Source organism: Mastacembelus armatus, chromosome 20 (genome assembly GCF_900324485.2).
Source record: "Mastacembelus armatus chromosome 20, fMasArm1.2, whole genome shotgun sequence".
Classification (NCBI taxonomy): Eukaryota; Metazoa; Chordata; class Actinopteri; order Synbranchiformes; family Mastacembelidae; genus Mastacembelus; species Mastacembelus armatus.
The window spans coordinates 8,408,090-8,435,265 of record NC_046652.1 but is presented as its reverse complement, the minus strand read 5'-3'; the positions used below and the strand labels follow the sequence as shown (position 1 = coordinate 8,435,265).

General features: G+C 39.9%; 2 protein-coding genes across 3 annotated transcripts in view; both read right to left on the bottom strand.

The window, feature by feature from the left end:
- Positions 1–310: 310 nt before the first annotated feature.
- cry-dash (cryptochrome DASH) lies at positions 311–6,170 on the bottom strand. Its single transcript, XM_026291704.1, has 14 exons — positions 5,764–6,170; positions 5,012–5,184; positions 4,305–4,398; positions 4,079–4,209; positions 3,760–3,908; positions 3,466–3,554; positions 3,287–3,360; positions 3,085–3,174; positions 2,813–2,892; positions 2,673–2,732; positions 2,421–2,578; positions 1,721–1,840; positions 1,345–1,521; positions 311–425 (listed from the first exon to the last, which is right to left on the bottom strand). The coding sequence occupies exons 1-14, from the start codon at positions 5,824–5,826 to the stop codon at positions 318–320; spliced, it is 1,566 nt and encodes a 521-aa protein (XP_026147489.1). The 5' UTR covers positions 5,827–6,170; the 3' UTR covers positions 311–317.
- A 610-nt stretch (positions 6,171–6,780) lies between these two features.
- Positions 6,781–27,176, bottom strand: part of map3k22 (mitogen-activated protein kinase kinase kinase 22) — a 31,283-nt gene continuing 10,887 nt past the window's right edge. Inside the window, exons 3-18 of one of the 2 annotated variants that reach the window (XM_026291807.1) lie at positions 25,066–25,145; positions 24,774–24,877; positions 23,588–23,625; positions 20,549–20,648; positions 20,121–20,237; positions 19,631–19,745; positions 17,798–17,931; positions 16,381–16,454; positions 15,318–15,379; positions 13,715–13,786; positions 12,960–13,121; positions 11,771–11,919; positions 11,523–11,654; positions 10,739–10,868; positions 9,357–9,534; positions 6,781–8,537 (exon numbers count right to left, since the gene is read on the bottom strand). In XM_026291807.1, the coding sequence (XP_026147592.1) occupies positions 8,309–8,537; positions 9,357–9,534; positions 10,739–10,868; positions 11,523–11,654; positions 11,771–11,919; positions 12,960–13,121; positions 13,715–13,786; positions 15,318–15,379; positions 16,381–16,454; positions 17,798–17,931; positions 19,631–19,745; positions 20,121–20,237; positions 20,549–20,648; positions 23,588–23,625; positions 24,774–24,851 (1,770 nt within the window). In that variant the 5' untranslated portion in view covers positions 24,852–24,877; positions 25,066–25,145 and the 3' untranslated portion in view covers positions 6,781–8,308. The remainder of the gene's footprint in view (positions 8,538–9,356; positions 9,535–10,738; positions 10,869–11,522; positions 11,655–11,770; positions 11,920–12,959; positions 13,122–13,714; positions 13,787–15,317; positions 15,380–16,380; positions 16,455–17,797; positions 17,932–19,630; positions 19,746–20,120; positions 20,238–20,548; positions 20,649–23,587; positions 23,626–24,773; positions 24,878–25,065; positions 25,146–27,176) is intronic. The other variant, XM_026291806.1, reaches the window with a different exon arrangement.

Below are 27,176 nucleotides of genomic sequence, written 5' to 3'. Positions count from 1 at the left end.
AATCTCAAAACAAAAGTAGTCAAATCATTATAAATGATCTAAGTTACAGCACTGCATCAAAATGAAACCACAGTGTGGTTTCATGTTCCTGCTGAACTACAGGAACTGCAGAAAGTAGTCCATGAAAAGCACTTTGTGACACCAGACAACCAGACAGCTGATGGCATAAATGTAGCTTTCTAGTGTGTTTCCTTAAATCCTCACTGAGCAACTGTCTTCAGTCAACACAGATTTTACAGCAACAGTTCAAATCCTCATTCATGGAGCTTTCTTCCTCTGAGCATCATCCATGTATTTACTCTTTGCTTTGAGCCACATCACAAGTTTTTGCTTCTGGAGAAATAGAAATCTATGCCTCTGTCCCGATGCTGTTTGGGAGTATGGCATGGACCTTTTTTCCCTTTTGGTGAAGGCCCAGTACCGCTCTAAGAAGAAAGAGGAAAACAAATACTTGCATTTACTCTGATCGTTTAAAAACAAAAGTAAGGCAACAACAATACACACACACACACCGCGGGTAAAATGAGTATTGAACACGTCACCATTTTTCTAAAGCTGCTGCTGAGTATATTTTCACCAGATGTTGGTAACAACCCATACAATCCACACATGCAAAGAAATTTGCTTTGTACAAAAGCCTTTATTTGTAATAACAGCTTCAAGACGCCTGCTGTATGGAGAAATTTCTTTCCATTCATCCTTCCTTCAGTTAGGTGGTTTGCCAGTACTATATGCTGAAAAACAGCCGCACACCACGATGTTCGCACCTCCAAACTTCACTGTGTTTTTGGGGTGATGTGCAGTGCCATTTCTCCTCCAAACATGGTGTGTATTATGACATCCAAAGAGTTCAATTTTGGTCTCGTCTGACCAGACTAAAACCAAGACTAAGACTAACTAAAAGCAAGAGTAATTATAACCAAGACCAACTAAAACCAAGACTAGCTAATAGCAAGAGTGACTGCCTGGTCAGACGAGACCAAAATTGAACTCTATGGAGCTTTTTTTTTTAAGAAGCAAACCAAAAATGTCAGGAGCCACAGGTTTAATATTTAAAAATACTTTGTATTTTAAATGTGCGCTGCATGTTGTTTTAGGTCGAACCTTAAACGGAAAAGTAACAAGTAATTTGATCTGTCAGATCAAAGTAGTTGACTAAAAAAAGACAATATATCTCTAAATATAAAGTAACATGAAATAAAAATAAGTAAAATACTTCAATCTCAAAAATTGTACTTATGAGAACTTACATTCCACCACTGTCATCTGCAACCACAAAAAATAAAAACTGTAGCATCCACCCACACAACCATACTATCCATTTCCTTTTTCTCAAAAACCCACCAGTTTGTTGTTGACATGTCTGCTCCATTCAGGTGACACAACGATGGGGGTGGGGTAGTTCTCACCAAGGGACACATGAGCATGGGACAGTGCAGCCGTGCTGAGAGTCCAAGGTGTGTGCACGTCAGCTCCTTTGATATTCTGCAACTCTGGAACCCACTGCCTGACAAAGTCACCCTGAAGCAGATGCAATGGTAATAATTAATCCGTAGCTGAAATATACATTTCACAGCTATGTTCACATCACCAATGTGTGCCAGCAGAACCATTAGAAATGAATGTGACATTTTGAGGTGTAACTCTCAAATAATGGAAAGTTCCAGATAAATGTCAAGAGTAAATGAAAGTAACAATTCCTGCTTCTTCTCAAACTTACATTACTGTCGTAATCAAGACCTTGCTTGATCATGTTGAACTTCCTGTTCTCTCTGGGGTCATTTCCTACACCAGCGCTGTATAGCCAGTTGCCATAGTTACTGCAGACATCATAGTCAATCTTTGGAAGGAAATTTTAAATGATTGTGAAGCCAAGCTATACAACAAAATAAATTAAAAATATAAAAATAAGAAGTGTTTCACTACTTTATAACATCCATCCATCTATTTTCTATACCTGCTTATTCCTTAACCAGGGTCACAGGGACCTGCTGGAGCCTATCCCAGCTCTCTTTGGGTGAAAGGCAGGGGTACACCCTGGACAGGTCCCCAGTCCATCACAGGGCCACATAGAGACAAACAACCTCACACACTCACACTCACTCCTATGGGCAATTTAGAGTCACCAATCAACCTGACATACATGTTTTTGGACTGTGGGAGGAAACCAGAGTACCTGGAGAAAACCCACACAAGCACAGGGAAAACATGCAAAGTCCACACAGAAAGGCCGGGTTGCGAACCAACAACCTTCTTGCTGTGAGGCAACAGTGCTAACCACTCATCCACCATGCTGCCCAACTTTATAACATAGCAATAATAACATAATAGATCACATAATAAGTTCTGCCCTAAACGTATCATTTCACTTTTCAAAATTGAACTGAAAACTGAATTTAACCCTGTCATACACTACTTACCAGAAGGTATTCAAACCACTCAGCACCCAGCCTCCAGTCCAGTCCCAGATCCTTTGTGAGGAAGCTAGCAACATTTTGCCGCCCCCTGTTGGACATGAAACCTGTCATCGCCAACTCTCTCATGTTGGCATCCACAAAGGGCACTCCTGTTCGTCCCTCTGTGATGAGGAAATATATTCAAACATAAGCTAATTAATTAATTAATTTAAAATGAAAAATACTTTGTGAGCAACGAGGAAAATTTGTTCAAACCTTTCCATGCATTGAAAAGCTCCATGTCCTTTTTCCATGGCACAGATTTGTCTTGAAGTCCTGTCACAAAATGACCATGACGTGACCTTTATATGCATTAATTATACATAACAAAAGTTTAAAAGTTGTGTTCACTGTACCTTTGACATGAAATAGTCTGTTTCCATACTTGACACCCACAAATCTGAAGTAATCCCTCCACAAAAGTTCAAAAATCACCCTGTAAGAAGGTGGTGAAGACATCAGAAAGAGAAATTTGTATTATTTTCTGGCTCAGTAGAAGCCTATCATAAAATTTAGAATATTCCACAAACACATTTTATGACATTACAGTGTTGCATATTTACTACATAGGCAGCACATACTATTATACATTGTTTTGTATTCCAGTCCTTTCTGACTGCAAACTCACCAGTATGTGCTCTGATTGGCTGTTCGCTCTTTCTCATACTGCTTTATCTGATGGTAAATATATCTGGGAGAAATGCAACCCACAGCCAGCCTGCAGAATGCCAGTGCAACATCAATGAGACAGATTTTTAGAGATTACTGACATCAATCAATAAACTGTACCAAGCAATCAACAATAAAGAAAATGATACAATAACACTCACCAAGGTGCAAATTTAGTGGAATAGTCCACACCAATCAAGCCGTTACGTGTCTCTTTGTACATTGCAACTGCATTCTACAGACAGACAACATATATTTATTACACTAGCATTACAGATTATATATTTAGTAACCATTTTATGAATAGCAAGTAGTGGCAATTTGTAATAGAAGTACTCACGGTGTCCCAGAAATAGTGTTTGAGTCTGGCCAGGGCCTGAGTTTCGCCACCATTGCAAGGAAAGGCTGAGCGAGGATCACTTACAGGCTCTGCAAGAATAAAACAAGGGAAACGCTTCAGCTTCACAGTGCTTCATACACTCACTAGTAACCATTAGGAGACATACAAATCATATACATGGAAATCAAGCAAGTCTGTTCATTTGCTGGAGCTCGATGAGGAAATCTGTGTGAAAGGACAAGTGTATGATTCAAAGCATTTTTTCTGAACATAAAACTAAATAACTTTGTTCACCTGTCTGTTGCAGGTCTTCTGCAGTAGGAATGGCTCCTTCTGCCAAGCCTGGGGGAAGAGGCTTTAGCTGCTCAGGGGTTGGGAACAAAGGCCTAACCCTGCTCCGGGTCTCTACTGCCCTCCTGAACTGAGTGTACACATCAGGAAGCCTAGCAAACCAGGAAGGAAAGTTACAAGGCATTTATACCACTGAACACTGGTTAAATAAATTATCAGCCTATAGTTTATATTTCCCCTGTAAAGCATATACCAGAATCACTAAAAGGATGCCAGTCATACATTTAATGCTTTGGCTCTGGCAACCCATGACATCTCTCACCCAGATATGTGGTGAAATGGAAGATCATCTCTGTGGTACAGTGTAGACCCCCAGAAGGTGTGAACTTTGACCTCCATCTGGTCACAGGCTTTCTTTAACTTTTTCTCCACATTGAGCTCTTCTGAAGTTACCTGGAAGATGAAGACATGGAAAAACTAAGTAGAAATCAAAAGTCTAATAAAGTTGTGAGTATTGAGCTAGTAAGAGTGAGTTTGTTTAGAACTACCTCTTCGTGGAAAGCCACAGTGCTGACAGATCCCAGCTGTTTGATGAGCTCAGCAACAACTTGCTCTGGCTTACCCCGTCTCACTACAAGGTTGCTGTCCCAGACATACACAAATACACACACATTTGTTTTTCTACTTTGAGGACACATTACATTGACTTACATTCATTTCCTTGTGTCTTACCCTAACCTTAATCATAATCACTACTCGCTAAGCCATAACATTTAGCTTAGACCCAATCAGAGACTTATATTGTGGATTAGCATCTGGGCTCTACAAGTCCCCACAATGTGTGAGCAATACCAGGTGCATGCATAAAACAAATACCGTGTTCACACCAGGAAAGCTGCATCCTGGGTAGAAAGCTATCTACTTTCCTGACTGGAAAAAAAATATGGAACAGCATGTGCAGCAGTGATGTTAAATGTAAATGCAATTCCCTGTAAGTCCAGGTGTTTCCTGGTCCTGTTACATCTGTAGCCATTAAATCTTTGAAAGCGGAGGACAAGGATTGCAACACATGTGTGTGTGTGCATAACAATAAAACAACAGGTCATGATTTCAATCTGGTAAACAGATTGTGGTTCTTTAATGTTATAACAAAAACGGAGATGACCTGTGGAGAAAGTCAGCATTGTGGATAAAGCAGTAGAAAATACTCAAGTTGTACTCAGGAAGATAAGTCACAGTATAACAGTTTAATTACCCGCCCTTGTTGAGCAGAGTGTTTCTGAGGTCTCTAATACTTTCCAGTAAGAAGTGCAGTCGAAAAGGCCCAGTTTTTGGAAGGTTGTAGTTGTATGTTCCCATATAATGCCTGGGGTCAAAGCAGTATAGTGGGACAATGTACTCTGCATGTGTTTGAGCCCAGTGGAAAAGCTGCATCAGAAAAACACAAACACAAAATAGTACATATCATAATAATAGGGTAATACAATACAATACAATTACACATAATAAACAAAACACATCATCTTAAATGTAACAGCTTCCTAGGACATTGGAAAATGTGCTTTATTTTGAAAACTGTAACATGAACTAGTTTATGTTGAATGAAGGGCAGTAGTGGTATCTCACAAATTTAGACATAAAATCACAATGTGGCAATAAAAGACAAATCACACAGATAAGATAAGATAATTAGCACTGCCTTTGCAACGAATTTAAACATTGCAGTCATTTAACTTCGAAAAGAGGCTTTTATTTTGACGGGTCTGTGCCGGAAATGTTAGTGTTGACACAGCTGGCAAAACAAAAGGTCTAAATGCTGGAGGCAAAAATGTCTAAAATGTTAAATAAATGTGTCCAAAGTGTTTTTGTAATGGTGGAAACTAAGCCGGTACTTCACATTATGCGCGCACACACTTTGCTTGTAAGTTAAACATTCGCTAAAATAAAAGTTAGCCTAAACATCGCCGCATATCTATATATAACGATGTCTACTCCCAGCACTTTTACCTCACTGTCGTGGATCCGCAGGTCGTTTCTTAATAAACATATGATGGTACGGGGTGCAGACATATTTGTCGTCGTCTTTACTGCTTCAGTCTCGTTTCATGAAACAAAAATGATCCGCTGCTCCTTCCTAAAGGCTCGATCCTCTGCTGCGTGTCTCTGGGTCACGTTTTCAGACACGACGTTACAAAACCAGGTTTTCTAACACCTGACTCCAGCTGTGAACACGTTTTAGTCTCTTCCAGTAATGTGGAGTTGACTGCTAGAGACTTTATCCTGCATCATGCTTTATTCGTATGTGTTGCTTTCAAAACATTTGTTTATATATACTATGAGTGTTTTTACAAAATAGAGCCAACAGCTATAGCCTAGTCCACAGACTGAAACATGCTAAATTATGTGCAAAAAATAATGATTCGTGTCTCTGATAAGCTTAAAAATATTAATAGATGCCACATCCACACCTACAGGCATTTTATAGTGTCACCAGGCCACGTGTACTGTGGGAGGAAGCTGAAGTGGCGTTCAGGCTCTGGCTGTATATTTAGGATCATTTAACCAATTGAATGTTGTTTATAATAATCACACTATAACACACAGGATAGAACATATAAGGTATAGCAAGATGAGAAATATATGTTAAACTGTATGAGGAACAACATTTAAAAAAATGTACATGGAGGAAAACTTGAACACAGGATGACAGAATACAATTACACAGTATTTAGTCTTAGACCTTTGTTTTATTAATGTACAAAAAGTCAATGACTTGATACATTTCATGTTTCAAGGCTTTGTCATTAAGACAAAATTAATTCTGTCCCAATCGAAAGCCTCCCAGCCATTTCGTAGGGTCTGCCAGCTCTCAGAGACAATCACAAATGCTCCTGCCTAGATCACAGTACAAGCTACTGTAATATATAGTTATTAAATCTGATTTATATACCATGTAAAAGACATTTCATACAAAAGTGCAGAATATGTATTTACAGCATACTCTTTTTTTTTTCCATATAAAAGCACTTCAGCAAGTGTTGTGAGTGCTCTCTACTGATCAGCTGCTCACCTTAAGAAGCTTTCTGCTTTGGCAGTGAACATTTGTGTTTCAGCTAAGGCACTACTGACAAGGGTCTAAAAGGTTTGATTGTTGTTTGAGTGCCACTGGTTTATAGCCACAGTAGCTACTACACATCCAACATTAACACTTCATGTCTTCTCCACTTCAAAGAATATAATATTTAGCTTTGTCTTTCGAACTTGACCCCTTTTGGCAACATACATTACGCTTTACCGTATCTCGCATGACATTACATGGAGCAAGGTGTGTTGTCGAGTGGTCCTTCATACGGCGTGAAAAGTAAAGTAAAAGCATACCATAAAAAAAAATGTAAATGAGACACTTATTTCATTCTAATTTCATGGTCTTCTTATATTAACACAATGTGATGTCAATGTATCTGGTTTGGTCTGTGCAGTCTATTGTGCACAAAGCTGCCACAACATGGAGAAGGCTCTGAGGTGACAAAAGAATCCAACATTATTAATTCTGTGCATTAACTTAGTCTAATAGTCACAAACGCTGCTGTCTGCAACTTTTCTTTGGCCACATCTGAATGGAACAAGGATCGCCATATATAAAACTGGAATGGATGTCACAGACAAAAGTAATGTTGGTATTGCTTAAAAGCCTATGAATTGCACACTAATGCAAAGTTTGGTTCTTTACAATGGAACAAATTACATATTTTTTATGAAATCATATAAAATGCATCGAATAGAAAAATATCCTCTCAGTTGATTATCCTGCAGGATATCAAAAGTGCAATGCTGACAATCCTTCTAAATGGGGTATGAGTACTATGAAAATAGGGTAATGACTACCCTCCAAGACGTAAAAAACACATTCTTACTTACGAATTCTTAATGCAAAACATTGATAAAATACATTTTACATTTTTCTCTAGGGGACAATAGAAAACTCATTTGCTAAATGACTATATGTCATATAAAAATACTATCTTGATAACACTCACAGCCAACTTAGGCTGATGAGTAACTTACAGTACTATATGTGAGTGTCACCAGTCAACACGATTACATAGTGTCTGGCCAGTCCTAGACACTGTTCTGTGGCAGTAGATGTGTGTAAAGACCCAGAAAGTTCGAGACCGCACTTCTCTCTTTACTTTGGGTCACTTTTCCTGCACATGTTAAAGGACAGCAATCTGAATCTAGTGAGACTGCTAAGTGCTTTCCTGTCAGTCCTCTCCTGAGGAAACTCGCTGTGATGCCTTGGAGGAATCTGAAGGTCGGACAACAGTCAACCTGGCCTCTCAGTGAATAATCCTGGTTGTGCTAACTGGTGAGAAATGCATGGATCCTGACAAGGCAGACACTGGTGATAAAAGACAGGGCACGAAGTTGGAGTGGTGGTGAGCCCTGGAGCCTGGTAATAGGGATGGCTCTGGGGACAGGGCGGGCCGGAGAGGAGGGATAGTTGCCGGGGCCATGGAGGCCTCGCAAGGCAAGGGAGGGATGCACACTGACCTCAGAAACTGCCCTGGACAAATGGATGGCTGAGCAAAACATCTGCTGTGGGCCGCCACTTCTCCTCCACAAATACTTGTCGCAGGAAGTCCCTACACGTGTCAGACACACCCTCTGGAAGCATGGGCTTTGTAGGCTGTGTTGCAATCTTAAAAATGGCTGCCATAGCCTCATATTCAGCCCAAGGTGGTTTCTGGGTCAACATCTCCACTACAGTGCAGGCTACACTCCTGAAGAAAAACAACAACAGAGTTTATATTGGCTTTAAATATTAATTTAATTTATTACATTGTTTTCAAATGTCAAAGGGGAACTATGTGTTTAGGGTTTCAGAAGTTAACAATAAGGCTTATGGTTTTACAAAGGTATATTTTGTTTAAAATGACCAAAAGGAGTAAACAGACAAAAGCCATGCAGAACAGAACAGTGTGAAATGTTAAATCTGCTGAATTTAACATTTTAGTTTCACAAATGTAGCATTTTTTAAACAGATTGATTTGGTTTTATTTCTCAGTAAAACAGTATAGTTGATGAACTGAACTAATTATCATTCAATTAACTGATTTGCCACCCATCTGCTGAGATTGTTAAATTGCTATATGTATAGCACGTGTATTATATTTAAGGCAGAACAATTTGTCTTACAACTTGATAAAGTCGATAGAAAAGACAAACCTTGTATGGGTATTACAAGTTGATACATATATTACACGTTCATATTTATGTGACATTTTATAGTGCAAGCAGTCTTATATAACTTTAACATCCGACATTCGTTTAACGCAGTCGAATCTCACAACATTGAATATAATAAGATTCAGTACTGTTTACAGCTACTGAATGAGATTACATTATATTTCAAATATGTTCATTTATTCAGCGGGTGCTAAAATGTTTAAAGGCTACCACTGTTACAACCTTATTTATTGTTTTACAGCCCACCTAAAGAGACAACATAATTGTTGCTTGTAAAATAGAGTACTTTTGTTCCTCAACAGTCTAATATCCCCTTTGGGTCTCATCACAGTTCAATCTGATGTTATCCTTACCATACATCAGCTTTGCGGCCATATCCCTCCCCATTAATGACTTCTGGACTCATCCAGTAGGGGGTGCCAGTGACAGACTTGATTCCTGTACCAGACATGCAGATGGTCTGGATACGTTTGCTGGCTCCAAAGTCCCCGAGTTTCACGTTCCCTGAGGAGTCTCTGAGGATGTTAGCACCTGGTGGGATGAAACAAAATGAGCACAGTTATACAGGAGTCTCCCAAGGATTGTCAATATCTTTTAAAGGTAATTAGTCAGTGCCGAGTTTCAATTAATGTGGTCAGTGCGATTACCAAATTGCCAGCCTCAAGGTAAAGGTAAACATTTCCTATGTTTTAAAGGGTATGGCGTTATGGAATTTATTGCAGGATTATTTTAATGGCATTAATAAAATGGCAGTGTACCTTTTAGAAAAATACTATTCAGATTTAACTTTACAAACAGTGAATGTTTTTGCATTTCATTTTTCTCATACTGGGAAAATGCCTCAATGGTTTACACAGTTTAGAAAATGAAATACTGAATAAACTTTCTGCTCCACATGGCTCAAACCTCAATAGCCTTTCACCACCTTCCTTACTAATTTTCCGACATGTAGTTGCGTCTAACCCATTTCCTTCAGGAGCTCCAGTTGCTGTTTGATCAGTGACTAAAGTACACCACTCAATCTCCACACCCACTGAGGGATGGAACTGTAAAGAATAGAAACACAGAGACTGTGTACCCTTTACCCGTCACACTTCTACCTGTTTAATTTTCCTGTACATTTGTTGTGAAGTTGCGAGATGTTAAACTCACAGAAAGTCTATAGTCCGCTTTATGTCTGTGACGTCAAGCTCTAAAAACTGTATGTGCTGACAACTGTACTGGAGTGATAAGCAGATGCCGTATTTTGCAACATTTCTAAGTGGAAAATCCCACCCATGTATTCTCTCAGTTCTGTCCTGTGTGGTCTACTATCTTTTTCCCTACCAGACAATATATTTCCCTATTCTTCGTCATGACTGAATGAGGCAGTGACTTCCAAAGCTTCAGGCAGCCATACTAAAACCTTTCCATCCGGTGGTGAACATTTTTAGCCTGGCCAGTTTCACTAGCGTGAAGCCTAATATATCTCAAAGGGGAGTTCAAAACAGCACATTTTTTCCAGGCTCATTCTGTAGACAGTGAATAGCCACATGAGGAATCATCAGCCAGAAAAAAACGAATTAGACTGTAGTTTTCTCAGCAACTGTTGCTTCAGTATGAACCACGAGCAAGTCATTTTTTTGTTTGTAGTCTACAAACAGAAAACAGTGTTTACTGTACCCAGTTTAGCTGGGCACTGGTTATTAATCCAATTAACAACCTGCCACCTGACCTGACCTTTGCAGGTAGTTACCTTTGATGTCTCTGTGTACAATCATGTTGCTGTGCAGGTAGGACACTCCTTGGAGGATCTGTCTGGTGTATCTCCTCGTCACCTTCTCTGTCAAAGCCCCATAGGCTTTAAGCTGGTCCTTTATGGAGCCCTGTAGAGACAGCAGGGAGAGCAGGACAGAAAGCCAGTGGTTGGTTTTGGTTCCTTATGAGGAAAATGCACGTACAAAAACGTGATCCAGTAACTCCAGTGACACACTTCTCAACACAGTTTTCACTTCCAGCTGTAATGCAACACCTGAACAGCTCTCTAGCTCTCAGAGGGACCCTCATGTACCCGTGTCAAGCAGTTACACACAAAGTTGGCTTTATTACCTCAATTCTGCCTACTCCAACTCCAGTGAAACAAACATTTCCAATTTCTAAGACACTAAAGGCCACTTAGAAAAAATACATCAAGAAATATTAAAAACAGGCTCAGGCACCGAGTCCACAGGCGACAGCAGCTCATTAAGGCACTCATTTAGTGAGAAAATGATCTCATAAACTGAGATGCTCTGCCGACATAAAACCGGGACAGCTGGTGACATTTCAAAATAGTTTTTAGCAGATGTAGCCAGTATAGGCCTGCTCTAAAGTGTCTGTGCATTTATTTCTACAGTCAGATCAACCCATAACATGACATTCACAGACATTATTCATTTTAGCAAATCAGTCAAAGTTGCTGATCTCTGTCTTTGGATAATACTACAATGTGACTTAACCAATTAAATATTGTCAAATTACATGGCTTGCGGAATACACACCCCAGGCATAAATTCAACAAATATGGTGAGTTTTTTCTGTTCAAGGTCCCGAAGACAACCGTAGTACTGAACAATCCTCTCGTGATGCAGATTCTTCAGCAGCTGAATTTCACACTCCAGAGCATTAACCTCCTACAGACAAAACATACCCATAGCACATTTAATGAGAAATAAAAATCACTCTTGAAACCCCCAAAAAGATGTGGTGAATGACTTATTCCAAACAGATGTGAGCTGTTCTGTCTCACCTTGCTGGTTTCTTGACAGTCAGGATCAAAGGGCACCTGCTTGGCAGCCAGCTCGCGTCCTGTGTCAGCATCATAGCAGAGATAGACCTCACCAAATGCACCACGTCCCAGGAGCTTTCCTTGTCGCCAGTTGACTGGCGCACGTGGAGCTGCAGAAACAAACACCCACACGATGAAAACCCACTAGTAATTAATTTTGTTGCTACACCCTTGAAGGCAGATAGATATAAATCCTAAAGCAAGCGTCAGTATCTACCACAAGACCTGACTGTTACTCGCAATGCAACTTCACCAAGACCTGACGTCAAATTCACCACAGGAGTCAAATAATTCCCACTGCACACCATCTCAGAGGGGGAAACCCCTAATATCTGAGTCAAGCCACAATCTATAGATTGGAAATGGTGAAAATCAAGAAAGATAATCTCAACAGCAATCATCTTTATAGGCTCAGACTCTAAGACTTTGTTTTGGTATTAACAGGCTTCTTTGTGGTCGGGATAGATGGCTTGATTGTGTGTGGGTGAGGACACTGGAGACACGTCGACCACAGACTGCTGAGCCAACCTTTCATTTGATGACAGTGTCTGGACAAACAGCAACTGCAGACTGAATGAGGACAGATGCGATTAGTGGGTCTGTAACATGTCTCCAGATTGAGCCATAAACTTCAAACATGAACGCTGCCTGAAGAAAAATACTATAGGTAAAAAATGATAGTTTTAAATCAGAAAAGCCCTGAGCATGGTTTTTGTCTCTTGGCTCCAAGTCTGCCACAAGACTCTGAACAATCAGAGCCAGCTTTCACCAGGCAAAATACAGACACAACTGATACTATTTATTGTTCCATAAAGGAATGTGTTCATGTCTTTCATAGTTCACTCACAGCATGATAAGTATGATCAGCATTTGGTCGTATATGGGATGACAAGGTTTACAGCACTGAAGTAAAAAATATTGTTTGGTGATCAGTTGTACTACTGGCAAGTAGAAGAAAATAAACCATAACTATGTGCATGCATCTCTGGGTTGTCAGTGAAGGTGTTTTTCTCTACAGAAACCAGAAAAATAGAAGACCAATCAATAACAAAGACCCAGAAACAAAGTTTATTAATGCCGTTTGCATTTTTTTTTCTCCTTATCTGTTCATGTATTTCAAATGGTTTAGGATTTTAAGGAACCTACTCACACTTGGCTGTACGTTGGCAGCTTTTGTCAGTGGTGCGGCCCAGTGAGCGCAGGTCACTATACTGCAGAGTACTATCGCCATTATAACTGCGTGTTCGACTGGAGGGAACCAGCTGAAACAGGTTCTCCTGTGGCATAAAGCTCCGTGGAAGAGTCCTGCGTCCTGAAAACCCAGACATTAAAAAAAAAGAGACGTATTAATGATTTTATAAACACCGGCCACTCCATCTTTTGTTTGTACTGTAAATGTCTTTTTACTGATTTTACTCAGTTACTTTACAGGTGTTGTACATAAAATGAGCTTTTGGCCAAGACTAGGGCCTGCCTGAATACACTGCCAATCCAACTCACTTCCCCTCAGAAAGGAAGCAGGGCACTGTTTTTTTAAACAACTTTGAATTCACCACAGGGAAACGTAAATCACTGCTAGCCAAGGTTAGCCTCTGAGTAAGCAATTACTAGCAGCTGCCTGAAACAGCAAGCCAGCACTTTGTATACTAAATCTACACAGGCTGTAAAATAATACCAAAGTATTCAACAATATCTAAAAGTATTTTATCTCTAATTAGCATGAAAGGGTAGATTGTGAGGAAGTGTAACTGTGAAGACTGAGATCCTATATTTTTCCTCTGAAATGAAAAACAATCTGGCCACATAGGAGTGTCTGTGTTGTCTTCTCTAACCACAGTAACTCATCTACTTAATCTGTATAATAATAGGGTTATTGTTAATGCTCTAGCAAAGCCGGTTTCTTACGGTCTCCATAATCCTTGCTGCGATTGGCCAACTGGAACTGGCGGGGGAAAGTCTCTCCTTTCCCATGGCGACCTGAAGAGGGAGCAATGAAGCAATGCTGTCACTTAGTCAGTAACTGAAACCTCACAGAGTAGTCTACTTCACAACTGAATTCTCATTATACAGTTACAGCAGTTAGTTATTTATTCACTTCTTAAGTTCAGTATTACAGGATTAATTCCTTTGAACAACTCAGAAACAAAAACACGTTGGTCCCTATTGAAGATAACATAAGTTTACATGTGAACTGATTACATCAGACAGATATTACATTGCTTTTGCTCATCTCAGCATATTAAAGCTCAAATCCAAGTCAAGCATAAAAGCAACAGAACGTAGGACACCTTTGCACACACACACTGAAGAGAGTAACTGTATTGCCTCACTGCAGCCAACAGAGAAACCTAAAACAACTCATGTGTGCTAGCTTAGCCTTAGCTCTGAACCCAGTGGAGCAGTAACTAAAGGCAGGTGGGGAGCACTGCTGACGCAGGCGAGGGCTGACAGTCTCTCACACAAACACACAAAACGGAGAGAGCAGCGGAGCCTCTTGCAATTAAAAGCAGCTGTTTGGTCAGATGACTGCCTCCCCTTGTGCTGTTTTTGTGGCCGTATCCCATGGAGATGGGAGTTAGTTTTTGTGTTTGGCAGTGCATGATGGAGAGGAAAAATCTACTCACAGGGAATGGTAAACAAATACTGTAGCCCTCAGCAGGAAGGGCCACACAGCTTTACATCAGGGAGGGGAGTGTGTGTGGGTATGTGTGTGCAGGCACGTGTATGCATGCATGCCCAAGTGACTCAAGTAGGAGCACTGCTGCAAATATATGAAGCTCCCACACTCCCAGACTGCAAACACAATGTGCAGCACTCCTAATTTACAGTACAGGGGTGGTGCATGAAAAAAGAAAAGAAAGATATGAACACATTGGGAGACCTGCTGTGGCTCCACCATTCACCAGGATTAGGGTGGTGCTATCTGTTACCCCACTCTATTTGCATCTATCTGTAATCTGGAGGAAAGGGGACAGGCAGGGACTCCAGGGACAAGGAATAAATGGGTAGGGGTGCATCAAGATGCAAGGAGATGGTGCAGGGAAGCAATAAGAAAACTGAAATGTATATGAAAAACTGCAGTAAGATAAAAATGGGTATGAAATGAGAGGCACAAAAAGGAAAAGCACAAAGGGTACACATAGGAGAGTATGGAAGATAAAGCACTAGAGTTATTATACCCACTCCCCATATCATAACCCATGCTTCAAATTAAGTTTATACTCTTTAGACAAAACCATCAAATAATATCATCTCGCACCTCTTTATTAAACTCTAAGGAGCAAACATTCTAGGTAATAAGGAGCTATAGGAACAAAGCTTTGGTTCTTTTTCTGTGAAACTGATTATGTTGCCATAATTACCACACAACCAAAACCAGAAAGAACAGACAAAACCTTCTAATAATAAAAAAGGTTTTTGCACCTGGCATTATCATTTTCTAATGTTTGAGAATGAACTTAAGAGCAAAGAAGCAATTTTTAGGCCTTCTGCTCTTCTTTTCTCTTACCTTTGTATTCATAGTTGAGGTTCAGGTAATTATTGTCACGATTGTTCTGTGAGAAAGGCGGGCTGAAATGACAAGAAAACAATGGGGATAAATTATGTAGAAATTAAACTATTTCAGTCTGTAATCCCCTATTATCTTCAAAGTCTGGTTCAGTTGCTGGCCTGAAACTTCAAAATGTAAAACAGCACAAATGCATAAAATTACTTATGCACTACAAATTTTTTAGTCAACAATGTATGCAAATACAGCAGATAAGCATGACTTTGAACTTCTCTATATTAAAAATAAGAAAGTGAAATGTGTAATGCTGAATTGCAAAACTGGCGGTGAAACTATAATTTTCTCATTAAATATACATCCAACTCTCAACCTGCCACCCGCCCAGAAGGTCTGTAGCCAGCCCTGCACTAAGGGCCTGACAGAGTGACGTCTCTGTTGACCACAGGGTGGCGCGTGACCATAAAACCCTGGAAAAGGGGCACGCATGCCCGCTCGTAGGGGAAAAGTTTCATGCACTCGTTTCCTGCCATTGTTCTGCAGCCTGGAGCTCAGATAAGCCTTGTGCAGGTAGAGCTGCTTCCGTCCTACTCTCTCTCTCTCTCAGTCCTCACTCTTACTCACTTTTCTTTTCCTTTTGATTCACACTAAATATTTCCACTCTTCAGTCCTTCCACTTCACTTTTGCTCTTTAGCCACAATTTCTGATTTAAATTTTGTTCCCATGCAGAACATTCTTTCACACGTGACATTCGGTTGCACTTTCTCGCTCACGATAATGGGCAAATCCAGGTGTCCAGGCAGAAGGTTTGTGGCCATGGCAAAAGCAAGGTGACCTAATTGATGTTCCACATGGGAAGCACAGATAGTGCCTGGTGGCCTGATGGCCTTTAATACTATTTACAAACATCACTGTATTTGCAACATATTTGCTCGTAGCCAAGTGTGTTAACAGGCACAAACACTGCAATGCAAACTAAGTATTATATCTCTGTAAACAATGCTGTTCTGCAGCATTAGTGTGCATAATACAAATACAAATCACACAGACTGCATGGTGACTCACCTGTCAAGAGCTTGATCTATTGATTGACAGCTGTTCGACAGTGAATTTTCTGGGCTCCCAAAGGGATCCAGCATCTAACAGATATAACAACACAGAGGGATTGAGGGTCAATCGTGTGGGGGAGAATACAAAGCAGTGCAGGTAGAGCAACATGTATAACTGCTGTGCAATCTAAGAATGTGGACGGGCATAAGTACTGCAGGTCTTGAATAGGTCTCCTCAAAAACCTCATATAAATCATACATACAGCTATCTAACAATTGTTATGTGCAGTAATTTACACATTTTTGTAAAAAGCAACAAGAGCTAGTATTACTGATATTACTTTTCATGCAAAGTATTAATTGAAATAATAAGGAAACACCGCAGAAAGCATTACAAAATTAGTCTTATGTGTAATATATCAATTCAGTTCAATTCAATTTTATTTATATAGCACTTTACACAACGCAGTTGATTCAAAATGCTTTGCTGCACACAGAGGAAAACAAGCAACAAGGAAAGACACATTATTGACAAGAGGATGAGAGAAAGGCTGGAATCAAGTCGCTCAATATCACAAATCACAAATTTGTCTCAAGGGGCTTTACAATCTGTACAAATATGACACCCTCTGTCCTGAGAGCATCAATTCAGATTAGGAAAATCTCACAAAAAGTAAAACTCATTAACAGGGAAAAAAGCGGATAAAACCTTGAGACGTTTTATCCTGTAAGATTCCTGTTTTCTAAACTTCTTACTTCTACTTTTGAAGGACACAACTAATGCCCTAATGGTTGTGTGATAAATCATAAATAATAGGAAATAACATTTTAATATGGACTGGGTTAAAAAACTGTTAGTTTGTCCTTTAAACTACCTGGCAGTTAAGGATATCAACCTAGCCAAAGAAATCTGAAACTAAATTACTACACTGCTTTAAGTTAGGTGTTCATGACAAGCATGACTCTCTTTAGATGTCCCAGTTAAACGGCTAAAGCAGATGTAAATTAAGTCACAGCAAAGCAGAATGCTAATCCATCAAATGAGTCCAACAGGGGCAAAGAAGTCAGACCTCTGTTGTGTTGAAAGAGTCAAACACATATATTTCTATGTATATTTGGGTCACTAGCCAAATATTTTCATAGAGGGAAATTAGGAGGTTGAAGAAGATTGAAGATTGCAAAAATTAGTCATTCCTGTGCATTAACTGGGACGACTAAAGTTACAGCATTATCATACAGCTACCCAGTGTGATTTACGAAGTTTCCATTCAGTGCTTAGATGAAGATTGTTTACACTGAAATTTTATATAGAATGCCACATTAAGCCACAACCCTGGCCAATCACAAGGCGGCGTTTATCCAGAGCCTGTTATCATAACGAAGCCTGTCAATTATCCTAATATAGAGAACTTTTTGTCTGCACAGACTCTTACATTCTGGTCCAGGGTCTCAGGTATGAACTCCCCTTCACTGTGGATACTGGTGTAGGAGCCCTGGCGGGCAATCTGCTGCTGCTCCTCCGGGACACTGCCTGGAGGCGGGGACGTCCGACCTGTATGCAGGGAACCTGAGTAGGTGACAACATGAAAAAGGCAAAATGACAAAAAAGAAGAACAAGGAGTAGCAAGTACAAGAGAGGAACGAATAAAAAAAAAATGCAGTGCAAACACTGCATAAGTAAAATTGTAGAAAAAATAAAATTGGTGGTAAAGATAAAAAGAGGGTAAGATAATGAAGAAAAAGAAATGAGGGGCAGAGGTGAAAACAGCATCATGGTATTATTCATGGAAACAAGTTCAACAATGCCAGAACTACGAGGGATGATTTACTCAACCACACTCTGCCACCTCTAACCTCAATTACTGTGACAAACACTCTCCTGGATGAGCTGCAACAGAGACTGAGCACTTGTCCTTGACACAGTAAGGAGACCTAGTGAAAATCTGTTGCTGACTGCTCCGACGGGATATAGAAGATGAGCACAAGATTGAAGGGTATCAAGATATATAGTGATGGTCAAAATATCAGAGTAAACAGTCTTTTTGCTGAATGAAAATTAAACTCCAATGCCTTTATTTTTGTATTTTTGCAGATTGGTATCTTTCTGCTTCTTTCCCTCTCTCCATCCTCTCCTCCCCCTGCTGCTGTATGTCATTAAGGTACCCAGGGACACATCATATCTTCACTCAACCATCCATTGTGACCGCTCTCCTGTCACCTCTGATCTGCCACCATTCCTTCACTTTTATCTCTCAGCCTCTCCTTCTCTGTGACTTGTGGTTGGCAGGGATACTGATAGAGAGTGGATAACTCTATATAATTTAAAATGACTCAGGAAGGCAGCACGGATGTTATTGGAGCTACGTGAGAAAGATTGGTACTGACAGCAATCATAAAATGGCTTCAGCTGCTATGTGAAAATGCAAATGTGAAAAAAGAAGCAAGTGCTAGTTTCTTCTATGACTGAAATATTGACCTTTCTGCACGTACCCGAAATAAGGGAAGTGAAAAGAATCAGACATGGGAAACCTGGGTGGGGTGTTGTTTCAGTATTTCACAGGCAAAATAAATCTTTACGCTGTTTTAACCAATTCAGGAGTGACAGCAAAACTGTAGTGTGCCATATTACAGAGCCTTGAAGTGTCACATGACAAAAAAGGACCTCTTTCTTTCTTAAAACAATAGTTTAATACCCTGGGAAATAGACATCGTTTTGTTCTTGACAAGATTTTGATAAAAAAGTTTAACCTACTGTCATTTCTGTTCATTAAATACGATGCTAACATGGCAGACATGGCCCCATGTCTTTTGTTATTTTTAGGACTATTAGCCTCTTCCCCATTTACACTCTTTATCTGGTTGTCTGCTGTAACTTCATATAACAGTAAGTTATGTGAGTGGTATCCATCTTTTCATTTGATTCACAGCAAGAAACCAAATAAGGATTGTTATGAACATTTAAGGATTAACACTTTAAAGTCAAAGCACTAACTAATCAAGCTAATAATGCAATCAAAGAGCTGTCTGGTATATTCCTATAACTACGGCATCAGTCTGCTGGCCACCTTTGAGATGTTAGCAGGTGGACAGGAAACGCTGATATCAGCAGGATTTGACTATGGTTCTGCTTTGCTGCCTGTCCTACGTCCTACCCAGTCTGATGAACAGACATAAAGGCTAGTGTGAATGACATCAAATAGCTTCTTGACACAGGTGTAATGGCATCAGGCCTGATTGTCAGTTTGGATTTCTGTGTTCTGGCTCACCTGTCGAGTGTTTGCGCACCCTCTCCGAGCCCTTGAGCAGGGAGCCCTTTAAATCTCCCAGTGACCGTGATGACCTCATCTCACTCTGCTTGTCTCTGCTGTTTACCTGTAGGTACTATAAAAGGAAAATGCATAGGAAGAAGGAGACGGTGGAAAAACAGAAGAGGAAGAGGTAAGGAAGCAAAGATAATATTATAGCATTGTTCAGTTATGCCATGTTGTGGTTTGAAGAACCTTGTTTCATTTAAGTTACTGATTTCAGCAAACAGCCACACTACTAAATCCAAAGGCTGTCTGGTTTAAAAAGAGAATTCCTTAATACGACTGAGTTGAAAATGTCATAGAGTCATTGACTTTCAACTGTTTCTTATCACAGTTGTTATGGATACAAGTTAAATAGTGATAATGACTGGATCTCTGTATGACAGCAAGACATGCATTGTGTGTGTCTGTACAAAAGCTGCTCTGTAAATTATGCGCTTGGACTCACATGGTTGTTCTTCGGGGTCTTTAGCAGTATCCTGAGCAGCCCATTGGTGCCTGAGCTGCAGCCCAATGTCAGCACCGCCTGATCCAGGTCCTCCTGGGTCTTCAATGGTAGCAACAACTGAAAGGACAAGAAAACACACAGCACATGACCTTTTATTGCTCATTGTTTCATAATGATGGCATGTAAATGCATCAGTGTATGTATGACACACTAAGGATGTTATCAATGTCTCACTTATTTTTTCAACATTCAAGCTAAAAAAAACGTAGGCATTTTCAAAGTTGTTGAGCTACTGATTACTTGGTTTAATACCCTGAAGAGGACAAACCAAATACTGCAGAGGACTTTTTGTTACTTTCTTATTTTCTGATGTGTGACATTCTTAACAGACTCAGTTTGGAGGACCTCAAATCATTTCCACTTGTTACCTCTTTCTCCATAAAAAACATGTCCATCTGCTGGCCAAAGGCCTCGGTCACTTTCTGCAGCAGCTCCTTGATTTTCAACGGCCTCTGGAATGGGATGATTCTGGAAAGCAGAGGGCAGAAGGTCAGAGGTCAGAAAAAGAAGCTACTGTCACGTCTAGCTACAACTTCCATCAGCATCAAAATAAGCAGTTGACTGGCTTCCATAGTTTATTAGATAATTGATTAGCTTTATCAATATGCTGACAGTAATGTGACAGTAGAGTAAAAGGAAGTGGTGGAAAAACAAGAAAGACTAAGTCTGGAGAAATTTCCCTGGTTTTGACCAGGGAGCGAATCTCTTCAAAAGCCAGTGTAGTCAGTGTAACAAATTAAAAATAGACAGGTCGGGAGAAACAATGAGAGGAGTCAGCCAGGCACCAAGATGGTAACAAGGCTTTAATCAATGCGATAAAAACAGAACGCACCAGAGTAAATGCCTCTAATGTAAATGCAGCGTATGTACAAGTGCAAATACATGTATGAGTGGGCACACTTTGTCTGATCAAGTCTGGGCCTATCAGCAAGTTTTAATAGTGAGTATGTACAAATGTGTGTGTGTGTGTGTTTGCAAGACTATATGCATGAATGTGCTTTCCAATCAGTGTGTGCATCAGCCACTGTTTCAACACCACTGGGCTTCTCCACTAAGCCAGCACAAAGGCAGATGGGAAACTTCCTGAGAGGAAAGGGAAAAAATCTGGAGCGGCAGCAAAAGCAGCAGGATGTGTGTCTTTCCCTCCTCTTTTAAAGAGTGACAGAGTGAAAGATACAAAGAGACATAGATATTTACAGAATGTGAGGGAGAAAATAAAGAAGATATTCTGAGAAAAGAAAAGAAAAGGAAAGATTCGCTGGCATTTCTTTTCCTCTTTTCTATTTGTCTGGTCACTTTCTGCTTTTGAAGAATCTGCACATCACTATCTCTTTATAGTAAAAAGACTTCTTGTTATCCCATCATTTCCTCATCAGAGGCCAAATCTCTGCCTATCTTAATAACTGTTCATTGGTTCCCTCATTTGGGGACAGGATTCTGGGAAAACAGAGGCCTGCAGATCAGAGGCGAGCAGCAGCACAGTTAAACGCTCTCTGTCTCTGTTTATGCTCAGTGAAGATGTATCTGATAAAGAACTGGAGGGATGTGGAGGAAGGGGGTATGAGGATGCTGCTCCAAAAGACATGGATTTCCTTCATCTGTGCAACACTGTCCACACACGGATTTGTAGAGTAAAACATGCTTTTACACATCCCAGCACTCTTTCTCTTAGCCTTTCTTCCATGGACGTAATCACAATAGTATACACGGAAAAATATCTGGCTTCGTTACTCTCTGACAGGAGACCCTGAGGCAGAGTCACGGGAAGAGAGAGAAAATCCTATTTCCTGCCCCAAAATCTTCAGTGCTTGCCAATGAAAAGAGAGACTGTCCAATTACATTCCATTGTTGACAGACAACAGGATTATCCTGAGTCAGGGACTATAACTTTAAGTGCTGTGGATGTTGCTCAGGTACAGGATGTAACACAAACTGGTGCTGCAGCTTGTATTATAATTGGACAATTTTTTAAAATAGAAAGCCAACAAGACAGGCATAGTGAAACCTCTTGAGGTTTGTTGCTTCATAACTCAAGTTCAAACAGATCCTGAAAAATAAATTAGTTTCAGTTGCTTTGTAAGTAATTAGGTAACAAACTCAAGATATCCTACTGATATTAAAAACAGGTCCTAAATAAAGTGAAAGTGGCCAGAGCTCAGATAAGCATAACAGAGGAAGCAAAGTAACAAAATGACAGGAGAGAAGAGAGAAAGAGATATGGATTGACAGAGTGAATAAAAAATGAATTAAAAAAGCCTTTCAGAAATATGAATGGTGTCTTCCAGTGCAAACCCATGTCTGTTCCAAGAGAGCAGTGCAGTGTGAAGACAACTTGTGATAAAGAGAATAGTGAGACAGAGAAACGAGGGAAGGCAGAAACGCAGAGACAAGAACATAAAAAACTCATCTCTTCCTCAGCAGCAGCCAATTAGGGCTTTGAAAAAGTGAAGAGGCTCGATGTGCAGCTGTGTTCTGCAGAAGGACCATGCTGTTCCCCTTCTCTGCCTCATTCCTTTGAGCCTGTGGTGTTCAAATCACAGCCTCACCAAATGCCTGTTGCCATGGTCTATATTCTGATGAATCGAGGCAATTATTCTAGTAGGTTCTGGACAGTCTCCCTGTGATAGTTTTCCACTGTAACAGTACTCTCTGTGTTTGTCATTTTCTCCTCTAAGGAGCTGCTTGAAGTTCAGTCGCTCTGTGGGGTCGTACAAGGGATTTGTGGGGACAAAATCTGTCTGTGAACTTGGACATTTACCAGCATACAAAGCTAAAGGCCAACCTGAGTTCCTCACACTGCATCCATACATGGAGTGATGGAGCTGCAAGGCAAAATGAAGCTTACCACCAAATAAAGTCTCTCCTCTTCAAAAGATCTGTTGTTCATACTAGGCACGTCACTTTCAAAGTGCTCCAACATGGTAAACAAACTGTAAGGCACCTTGGTGGAAAAAACACTTCTAAGACTGTTTAAAAGATGGAGTTAGTGTAACCATACTCTGCCTCTTGAGGGACTCTAAAGCTAGTGGTGTGAGGGAGAACAGATGGCTGTTGTGTGATGGAAGACAGAGGGAAAGCACAAGAAAACACAGAAGATAAGTATTAATTTGGGGTGTGACTAGAAGACTGGACATTGAACTGAAACACTTGGCACTCCCTCACGTCTTTATGCTCACTCCCTCTCTCAGGCCCTTTCTCCTTTCTCCTCTCTCAAATGACTCGTCTGAATCTAAAACACAAGCCTCAGCTAAATATCAAAGCAGAAATTTTCCCTCTCTTTATGCTACACTAGCATGTAACTGATTTCCACCTCAACACAAAATCCCAGGCATAACAAAAAGATTTGAGCTGCAGAGTTAGGGCTTGGACAGAGGAACAGAAAAAATAATATGCATGTTCCAACATACCTTTTCTCTCTCTCATGCTCCAGCTTGACTCTTACGTCCTGTTGAGAAGAAAAATAATAACATAGGCCACAGTCATGGAAGTGGAAAGATAAAATAATTCATGGTTGAATTTGGAATTTGCTTTTTAGTAACAAAAAAATATTTGTTTCTAAGAATGGCATGACACAATATAAGTTTTGCATTACCCAAAGGAGCAGGAATCTGGAGGAGCCTGTAAGTCTACATGAAGTCATAGTGATAAACTTACACTGACATCATATCAGTGAAAACTTTCGGGTAAAAAGTAGGGGTTTACCCCAACACACAGAGGACAGCACCGCTCTGAGAGGAAACTCTCTGTGCTCCTCACTGTTTGTTTATGTCTCATCATAAACATTGGTGCTTTAAGAGGATTTGCTAATTATCATTCCACAGAGGGAACAAACACATGAGGAAACAACTTAGAAAGAGGCACAAGGTGACTCAGAGGAATTAAATCCTGCAAGAAGTTTTTACTGTACAAAAACCATGAAGGAGAACGAGAAGCTGCCCAAAATGTGTCAACTTATCATTTGTGACAGTAGACAGCTCTACTGTAACCATTTAACAGGCAATGGACAGCAGAAGACATAAAACCATTTGCCATTTTCTGAACACAAGTCTTCCCAATATAAGAAATTTCATATTCTACAACATTAAATGGAAAGACCTAGAATAGATTTTGAATTGATACAGCAACCTATACCAGTCAGTAGTTGGATAACTTTCCAAACTGGACCAAAGTATCACGTCTGTTTGACTGAATGTGAATATTGCGAATATCGCACACTGTCATATTAGCATCTGTTGTGCACAGTTGTGCTTCTGTTGTATATATTTATGATATTATATTTATTGTAAGCGTTTAGCTTTAACCCACTTCTAACAAGGTAACCCATTTCCTACAAGGTTGGAAGAGAGCTAGAGAGCAGTAGAGAAACTGCATAGTGGAGGAGAGTGATTTTAGGAGTTTGAAAAGACATTTTGAAACAGTTTCTGCGAAGATAACCTGTGGAAATTGCTTATAAGCAACATCAGCTGATATTCTCAGGGAGTTAAGACAAACCTTTTAAAGCTACCTGTTAAGTGTACTAAAGGTGGCTGCTTGTTGTTATGGGCACTATTGAAGCATTCATTTACGCTAAGTTCAACAGGACACTGCATTCACCTGTTTGTAGAGTAAGGTTCTGTTTTTGGGCTTGTTGTGCTGGCTGTAGCAGCGACCCAGGGCTACCAGGTCCTTCATGATGGAGTTCAGTGCTTCTTCGTCATCTACAGACAAAAGACACATATCAGTTATGCTTAGAAAGTAATGCCACTACATGTAAATTAAAGGAACTGAAATAAAGATAAAGATGTCTGACGATCTAGAGCTGTGAAAACTCACTTTACATGGTAACTTAAGTCACCCATGTGACCATTCATTGATATTTAGTGTGTTAAAGATGAGTTATTATTACCTAATAAGGTAAATCTGGTTTCATCATATGTAGCTTGCAGGGGAGTGGGTGCTGACTCAAACCAGACAATGAGGCAACACCTACCAAATGTGTTTCCACAAATGAAAAAAAAAATCCAGTTCTATGAATATATTCTATGACAAGATACCTAGAAAATAAATGTTTTCTCTACACAACATGACAAGCGATGATGCTGAACCTCAGAATAACTCTTTACTTTGCATATTAAATCTATGAAAGAGCAAAGGTGTTTGGTAATGCAGCATGTGTGCCTCTGAGTGCCACAGGGAGCAATGGGTTTGCAAGAGTGCAGTGTGGAGTTCAGTTTTTATATAAATGGAGAGAATTCAAGAACACTTTTAGGTGAAATTCAATTCTCCTGCAGGTATTTTCTGCCAGATTTTGAAAAAATGCAACTGCAATTTCTGAAGAGAAGTCAGAGGCTAATCAGGAGCAGTCAAGTATGTTTCAAATTCAGAATTCATTCCTTACATCAAAGAAGTGTGTGTTCATTGAAACTTAAAAATTAATGTCAGTTCAAATCTCCATTTCTCACTTATCTATTCACTTCACACTTTCTGCCACACATACACACACAAGCACACAAACTTGTAAAGAGGGTAATCATTCAGATGAGCATGTCAAACATTGCCATATCAAGGGACTTTGATAGAAGCAATTATCTAAGTGTGGTGATTATAAAATAAAGAACAGGTCATTGACCTCGGCCCGTGCCTGCCTCTCAGATGAGCTCTGGGTGCATTCATTATAGAAACGCACACACTCAGTACCATTCACTGAAAACATCGGCAGGTATATGCAACACAAAGAACGGGAAGGAAAGAACACACAACAAAAATCATACTTTGCAGCATTTTCAAGAATACCTTTCAACCAACTTTAGATAACATCCCAAAATTTGCTTATTGCAGTAGTTGCAGACCTAGATAGAGATATGCAAATAAATTTTTAAAAAAGCATATCGTACTACAGCAGTGTTTTATTCACCTATATTTGGGTAGAGGCAAACACAGAGATGGATTTTTCAAATCCTGCTCACATTAAACCAAAAACATCTGCATGGGAACAGACAACTGAAATGATCGTTCAAGCCAGAATTAGTTGGAAGTTACCTCTGACTTGACCTTTATAAACATTCTGTTTTCAACTTCAAAATATTTTTCTCTGGAAAGCTACTCCTACCACAGTCTCTGGAAACTGAGCTAACTTAAACTGAAATTGAACCACATCAACAGCTAACCACAGAGGTGGATGTCTTGTTTGACCACCCCAATATAGCTGCAGGAGTGAAGTGAGGACTGATATAACCACCTTCTCTGTTGGCCGACCCATTGCCTGCACTTACAGAGAAGCTAAATAAGGCAGAGCGATAAGAAAAGTTACACCCATTAAATCTCAGCCCACAGTACAAATACTAGAAACAGGGTGAGAACAAGAGGTGGAGTCATGTTTTTTAGGATGACAATATGTCAGGACAATATTGGATGCTTTGTTATATCAATGCACCAAATGACTAACAATTAGCATAGTTAGAAACACATACTATATATAGGCAACATATTTTCTGTTATGCTGAGAATGGCAAATTAGCACATTTTTATGTAGTAACAAGTTTAAAAGTACATGTGAATTTTCTGATTATAAGAATAACACCATTAAAACTCCACATACAAAACCTCACAATTTACTTTCGTCACACCATTATTACAAACTGTATCAGACTGAAACTCAGATCTGACTTACAGAAGAGGCCTGGCAATTTTAACATAAGCTGTCACCAGTGATGCATGACCGACTGCTCAACCAGGCTTGTCCTCTCAGCAGGAAGGAACTGAGTCACTGTCCCTGTTCTGAATATGGAGCTGGACTAACCACATTATTCCACATCAGGAAATTAGTGGATTTTTGATTGATTCAGTCAGGGATGCGCATAAGGAATCAATCAATCAAGCTATATTCCTATAGCAAACTACCAAAAATGCTGAAACCATAGTGCTTTACACAATATGGAAAAGACATGCATTCCATGTCCACTCTGTAATTATGCAACGATAATCACCTTTCTTCTCTTGTACTTACAGGAGGAGAAA